Genomic DNA, 7651 nt, shown 5'->3' on the forward strand with positions numbered 1-7651 from the left:
GATCATTAAATTTATCATCTAACAAAAATTAGAACAGAAACCAATTATGACATATCCAAACCTGTAATTATTTTTGGCATATTTAATATCGAAGGATTGACAAAATGCATTTGAAAAAAGCTTACTAGTCATCAAAAAGAGAAGGGAATTTGAATTTCCTTATTTTTTTAAACAAGGCATTTGGTATTTGGTGTGATTCATATAAGTACATTTACAACTTGAATTTTAAAATAAAGTTTAATTACCAATCTTGTGATTCGTGCTTGTAACTAAAGCAAAAGCTAAATTCTCTATAATTGTAGCTTATGTAGTCTGCAACATATTTGGTTTTTACAGATAAATTTGTCTTTTTCAACAAAAAAATTACTATGGCCTGCAGTCAAAAATTTGAACATGACAGAAAAGGTTGCAATTTCAAGTAGAGAGAAAAACTGTGTTTTTATATCACTGAGATGTGGAACCAAAAAACTGAAGACATTGTCTATAAACATTGAATTACTACCTCCAACCAAAAAACTCAACTCACTCAACAAAACTGTATAAAAGATACATCTACCGATTGAAAATTATGAAAATGAATCATATTTGTCAGTAATCCTGCACACGCAGTCAGAGTCTCAACATGCTTTGCTGGTCTAAACTGGTTCATTAGTGTATTAAACTGTTGTGTCTACTGCAACTCTGAAGTTTTTGGATTAGACTCTTCGCCGCAACAAATCCTGCCGTTTCATTACTTGTGCTGCTAGATTTTTCAGACACTGCCAGGTTCTGTTGGCCATATGACCAGTAAGTTGATGATGCTGTCCGCAACTTTATACAAAAGATATCACTCCGTTGAGACTGTCATTGATAAGGGTAACAGAAGTGGAAAGTGAAACCACTTCTCAAAAATGTGGCCTAGTCATTTTTATGTATTTCAGAAGTTTAATTTGCATAAAACTGTCAAAATGGTAGTTAGCACAGAATCGTCTTTCACTTTAAACACAAACTAATTAGAGCATAAAAGTCACCTCCCGTATCACTCATCCAGCCAAAAATCCTGCACAATCAACTAAAACTTCAGAGCAGTTTCACTGCCTCTGCTATCTTCATCATCTCCATCTACAGACTGTAGAGGTTTTCTCAGTGACAGAGAACTGCCCATATTAGTCGCCTCTCCATTCTGGCCATTTTCTTCACCTTTCCAACTGGAACTCTCTGATTTTCCATCTCCTACACTTTCCTCTCTGCCACCATCTGCAGAGGTCCCCCTAGCACCAGAAGACTGTCCTGTCAACTGTAAAGGCCCTTGAGGTGAGCTTAAAGACTGTGAAGGAGTGTGATGCTGTTCACAATAGGTAAGCTGTGAACGCTGTAGTTGAGAAGATTGATTTGCCTGGGAATAATATTCTTGGGGCATTGGCGATTGGCAATAGTGTGATTGGGAATGAGAAGTGGTAGTATTTGAAAGGGGACTGTAAAGTCCTGGAGCTTGATGGGCTGCTGCTGCTGCATAATCAGGAGGCACCCAAATTCCTCCAAGAACCACCAACTGTGGGGCTTGAGAAGCAGACGTCTGAGGAGAAGGACTTGGCCTTCTAGTGTGCAAACGGTATTTCTGCATAGCAAACCAAATGTCAAATTAGACTGGATTCCCTCAAAGGCTAAATCTAAATGCTTCTCAAACCTACATGTGAGTGCAAAGTGCATACCTGTAAATGACTTTTGACTTCGTCATTGGTAAGCCCATCCACCTTCATCAGCTCTCTGATTTGCTTTGGTGTTGCTACTGTCCATAAAAAAAGGAATAGTTGCAGTGATTTCAAAGTTCAAAATCCACAATGCCATTATAACACTTCTAATGCAGAGAAAAATCATGCATATCCCATCTGGAAATAGAAGAACTCAATGACCATTTGTACTCCGTAATCGGAAGTAAAAATCAGATCAGAAAGAAACACTAAAGCAAATTTAGATTTATGCGTAGGGCCTGAAGGAGAGAATTATTAGTCCTCTGTACAAGAGACTTCACTTCTGATTCTCAAGGCACATGGAAACCATTTCTAAGTCTCACTCTAGCACTCAAGCATAAAAGACATGACAAGTATGCACAGGGATTGAAATACACACTGATGCTAAACAACTAGGATCTTAATTTCAAGAGGAATTGTTGAAAACAACATCCTAGTCACCAAAGGAGAGCTTGTTCTTAACCTTAAAATTTTCAAGCAATGCCTAACTATCAGCAGAGTATGACTGAATTAGGAAAAATTGTGTAGGGCTCTAAATCTGTGAACCTTGAAGTTTCTAAAGGTGTAATTAGAATTCAAACAAGTACAAAACCATCAAGCTAAATAAACGACAGATAAAAGCAGCTAAATTTCAATTTTTGAAGCCTAGGAATTCTCACCTTGTGAGCCACCTAGCTGTTGAAGAGCACTGACAAAGCGCCTATGCAGTTCTGGTGACCAGCACCTTCTAGCTTTTCTCTGAGATTGACCGCCAGATTGAGCTCCATTGGATGTAGTTGGAGCAGGAGAGCAACCACCCACATTAGGTTTTGCTGACCCTTCCTTGGAGATCACAGGCGTAGCGGTCTCTGTTGGTTCCTTGGATTTACTACTCCTGAATGTGGTGGTGGTGGCATTGTTCAACTTGGCCATTTCATTGCATCTAAGGGAGGAACCTACCTCCTGCTCTCCTGATGACAAGGCAAGGTCTGGTAGGGTTTTGCCTGCATCCGATCTTACAGAGACAGCTGGATTGCTTTGTCTCTCTCTTGAAAATGGGAGGAATGCTCCTCCAGTTCTTTGCTTAGAATCAGGAAATAGCTTAGAGTTTGATGCGAAAACTTGCTCTTGACCAGATCGGCCAGAATGAGAATCGTGCGGCTTCAATGGTTTTTCTTGTGGAGAGACCCTTTGCTGTCCACGAAACGAAAGAAATCAGTCTTGAATGTCTCAAGAAAATCAGAGAATACAAACAAAAGCCATAAACCTGCAACGTGATGGCTACGGGATAATATTGGCTGAGCTTGTTGCTTACCTCTTCCTTGCATTCTTCAGATTCAGAATTCTGACTCCACAGCTGAGCAGAACTCATCCAGTTGGGTTTTTCACCATTGTCAAATTTTGTTCTCTTTGAATCATGATGGCTGTGATTCACCTCTGATTCCTCTCCAGACTCATCGCACGGTTTCTTGAGAGGTATGAACTCCTCTAGCACTGGCCTGCTGTCACTAGAAGCAGGCATGTACTGCTGCTCCTCATAGGAGAAAACCATTTGATTTGTCGGTGTCGATGCCTGTACATGTATTTGGCAATCTGCTAACTGTTCCTTGGAGGCAGCAATTGCTGAAATTTTACATGAGTTGGGAGTTAACATCAGGGAAGATTACGCTCTAAGCGAGACTCGTTAGATTCAAAAATACAGGGAGACAAAGAAAAATGCTTACCATCATTAAGAAGATGCATACAGAAAGGAAGTTCTCTTTTGAAAGCCTCAATTTTCTTTCTTTCCTCCTCTAGTCCCTTGAGATAATCATCGAGCTGTCTCACTCTTTCAAACTGATCGCTTACAAGGGAAATTGCCTTCAACGCGCTGGAGTATTTACCAGGAGAAGGCCTGCAGTCCAGTGTCAGCTCTGCCGGTGATCCCATTGTTTTACACAGATCGGTCTGATAAAACACACAAATCTCAACTTATCAGAAGCACATTGAGACGGAAAATCCCAAATTACATATCCTCCATTACAGCTAGTTATTGCAAATGGGTATCTCACAGAAAAATGGAGACATAGAGCCCACAACATCAAAACAAATCCCACCAATAGGTTTCCCAAAAGGCATTGCATAAAAGGAGAACCCACATCCAAATATAATTAATTAAGTTCAAAAGTATAATGTTGCCTTTCTGGAATTAATGAGGGTATTGACGAAGGGTTTGTCAAACCAAAGCACTGTGACAAAATTATGGCGAAATTGACAATGGACATACAAATCCAATTCCCACCAAAAAACAAATTTCAATTATTCCCTTCGATGAAATCTACAAGTCCTTGCATACTGAAAGCATTGATCAAATGTCCAGCCAATTGAGAAACAGAATTAAGCATACCATGCAGAAAGACCACCTTCTTCCAGCCCTTATTACAAAGCACCCCGGCGGTAATTTCTAATATGGGCTTGAAGAAATCGCACAAGATAACCAATATCTGTGAGTCCTTCCCTCCCCTGTTCAACAGATCACTCGCCAACTCTCTTACACTGCCTCCTCATCCATTAATGCATCCTATCCAGAGAGATATGATCCAAGAGCTTGCCAGAAATAAAGCTCTGACAGGAAAAGCAAAATTAAAGGGCTAAAGCAAAGCAGGGGTAGGTTGATGGAGGCAAAGGAAAGGGGAAAAGCAGAGAACATGTATACCAACTATTGCTAGCAAGCCAGGCAAATAAGAAAGCGCGAAGGGGCAAAACAAACCAAAGACAAAGCTTGGTAGATTCTGATGATGCACAAGGTGAAGAAAAATCCAAAAGTTGATCAACGCAGAGGCAAAGCTAGGAAAAAAATATTAAGGCTAAGATTCCAGATCCTCAAAGTTTAATGCCTCTCTCTGTCTCAGGGACGAATTGGGTATCTGCAAAATAAAGAGTATATGACTGACCCAAAAGCAAAAGAGGCCCACAGATTCCTCAATGCAAATGCAGGAATCTTCTGGCTCAAGACGTGGGGGAAATTAAACCAGGAAAAGAAAATTAAGGGACCAAGAATATTCTAGCAGATGTGAGGAAGAAGCAAACGGCAGATGCTGCTAACGATGATGATGATCATTCACATTATCATTATCATTATTATGGGCAAGATTAAAAAGAAAAAGAGCAGAGAAATTTTCTTGACAGAGATGGTAAGGAAGGTGAAGCGGTTGGAGGACAATGAATAATGAATAATGATGGTGGGCTTCAGGCGACTCTCCTCGTCTCTACAGGTGTTGAAGATGTTGAGTCATTTGAGGCGGCAGAATCTGCTGAAACATTCATGGTCGTGTCGTCGCATCCTAATCCTTTCCACCCAATAATTCTATTCTTAAATAAATCACCGAAATTCCTTTTTTTAATTCAATTTCCCAAACACCCACTTCCACTTCCGCACCCGGACAAGAAACAAACCACCGGATTCTTTGCAGACTTATAATGGAATATAACGTGCCTATATCTTCATCATGGAACCCCCCTCTTTTTAACTCCCCTGCTACATTTGGCTTTGACTCCCCTACATTTGTCAGCCCCACCCAATTTCTTGGCTTGCTCAACAGTTACCTGTGCTATATTTGTCAGAGATTTTCTAGTGGCGGCCCCATTTAAGGCACCCGAGGAATACTGAGTTTTTGTGGGGGGGAAGGAATCTACCGTTGCTTTCTGCTGTACCAAAGAATCTCTCTTTCAACTTTCTGCTCTTCCCCTCCAATAACGTGATTTCCATTTCATTCCCGCACAGGGAATTTGGATTAGTGATCTGATCATCATTAGTGCCCAATTAAACATTGCAAATTATCAGGTGTGAAAGCATCATCTTTATTCTCTCTCTACCGCCATATTAATTAAGATCCCCCTGCACTGCATAAAGCCAAATGCCAACTTGCTAGATTCTATTTCTTGCGTCACAAGATTTGTGATTTGAGAGAAATTTAGGGGATCTTACTATTTAAATGCTAATCATGCCTGCATTTATTTAATATTTATTAAAATTGAATCACCTCCATAATTTCGTGTTCACATTTTTTTAATGTCACTTAGGATGGAATTTGGCAGATAATTAATAATAATAATAATTAGTTGATACCCAATGTTATAATGGGTTTATGTGGTAAAAGTATACTGAAAAATAGGAGGGTTATAATTGTTGATTCATCTATGGCAAAAGAATGATATAAAATGAAGGAATAGGGAAGATTATTTGGTTCATATGTAGTAAAAGTATAATGAAAAATAGGAAATAAGGAGTGTTATAATTGTTTCATTACTGAAAAAATGAAAATAATATAATGAAAAATAAGAAATAAGGAGGATTGATAAAAAGCATGATGAAAAATAAGGAATGTGTTATAATTGATTCATGGGTGATAAAAGTATAATGAAGAATAAGGAATGTGGAGATTAAAAATTAAAAGAATAAATTATATATAAGAAAAAATAAATTACATAAATAAATATATAACTTAGTTAAATATCTATAGATAATCAATTTAGTTAAATGAATTGGGACTTGAAATAGTAAATGTGAAATTAAATTGCAATATTCAATTAGATTTTGAAGATGGCAAAGTGATGCTAAAGACGCAATGAATCAATTCACAATTATATTAAATTTTTAGGGCTTTCTCAAATGAATGTGTGACTAAACACTACTTTGGTTCGCTTATGTGTCTGTCAACCTAATCTTCATAAGCTCAACCTAAACCTAATATGCAAATCTAAACTATAAATTACAAAACTAGTTTGCTATAAGATTAACTATCGAAATGTGTTTACCTTGACCTTCTAATGTATAAATTTGAGTGAGGCCTAATTGGTTTTAGGAACACCTTTGGATTTGTTTAATAGAGAGGGTCATAGTCTCCTCAATTAGACCCTTAGTGAATTATCTTTCTGGCTCTAAGCAAAAAATTTGAAGATAGTAAGTGTGCAATGGTGACTTAGATTATTTCACAATTAGACAACATAATTGAGTCTCTTTCAAATTATTTAACCAAGATGAACTTTTCGCATTCTAGCGTGTTGCTAAATGAGTGAATGAAGGTATTTTACATGCAACAATCAAGCACATAAATCAACAAAATTATTTATTAAGTCAACTCACAATGATTAATAGGAGAGAGTTGGTAGGATTCAATTTGAATTTAAATTTTAGAATGTCGAGATTTAGATCTATAGCCATAGAAATGACCTAGGTCAAATTTGTACTCATGAATCTAATTTAATGTGATAAAGAGTGAAACTATGGATCAAAACCAATTTCTAGGGATGGGTATTGATAGTACAGCAACATGGTGATGTTATGAATCAAACTCACACAAGAATGTGCCACTTGTAGACATTAAGGACACTCTACTCTAAGTATACCCAAAACAAAAAGGAAAAGGGAGCATGTAGTTCCAACCATTACATTTTTCCCCCACTTTAGTGTGCATGTGAACTACTAAGTAGATGTATTTCAAAATAAAATTAGTAGACAACATGAAAATTAAATATTATGTAAGCACTAAAAAGAATATGGATTTATGAAAAGTGTAGATCATTCTTGAATTCTCCCAAAATGTGACTCCATTGGAAACATACAAAATAAGGAGAAATATGAAAATAAACATGCAATAAGTAGCATTTATTGCAAATTTAAAATATGTTAAATCTATGATTTTCTTTAAACCAAAGTATCATCAAAAGAATTAAAATAAAAGGAAGGGTCATGAGATTAAACTTGATAAAAAAAAGTGGTAAAGCTTCAACTAAGTGGAAATTTAAAAGGACTTCAACTAGTTATACTAGATAAATAAAGCTCATCAACACATGGGAATGACTAGGCTTATCACTACAAATCATAATTCGCAAAAGAAATGTTAGTAAGATATATACCTCCTTCCAATTAGTTATATACAAAGGATTAAAGGAATTGGAGG

General features: G+C 37.2%; 1 protein-coding gene across 2 annotated transcripts; it reads right to left on the bottom strand.

Annotated features, from left to right (window-relative positions):
* Nucleotides 1-419: 419 nt before the first annotated feature.
* LOC131071437 (transcription factor HRS1) lies at nt 420-5150 on the bottom strand. Of its 2 annotated transcripts, none has more exons than XM_058007267.2 (6): nt 4096-5150; nt 3434-3656; nt 3025-3332; nt 2390-2903; nt 1692-1765; nt 420-1597 (listed from the first exon to the last, which is right to left on the bottom strand). In XM_058007267.2, exons 1-6 carry the CDS (start codon nt 4096-4098, stop codon nt 1052-1054), a joined length of 1668 nt encoding a protein of 555 aa, XP_057863250.2. In that variant the 5' UTR covers nt 4099-5150; the 3' UTR covers nt 420-1051. The 2 variants fall into 2 exon arrangements, with proteins under 2 accessions (XP_057863250.2, XP_057863252.2); XM_058007269.2 differs by having other exon boundaries at nt 1692-1768; nt 4096-5149.
* Nucleotides 5151-7651: the final 2501 nt, after the last annotated feature.

This window comes from Cryptomeria japonica, chromosome 6, assembly GCF_030272615.1.
Source record: "Cryptomeria japonica chromosome 6, Sugi_1.0, whole genome shotgun sequence".
NCBI classification, from domain to species: domain Eukaryota; kingdom Viridiplantae; phylum Streptophyta; class Pinopsida; order Cupressales; family Cupressaceae; genus Cryptomeria; species Cryptomeria japonica.

Excerpts from the sequence above, each read along its gene's own strand:
- LOC131071437 (XM_058007269.2), bottom strand. Across the intron at positions 2,904-3,024 it reads CTGAAGAATGCAAGGAAGAG|CAAAGGGTCTCTCCACAAGA; the intron begins GTAAGCAACAAG and ends TTTCGTGGACAG. Across the intron at positions 1,598-1,691 it reads AAGTCAAAAGTCATTTACAG|AAATACCGTTTGCACACTAG; the intron begins GTATGCACTTTG and ends TTTGCTATGCAG.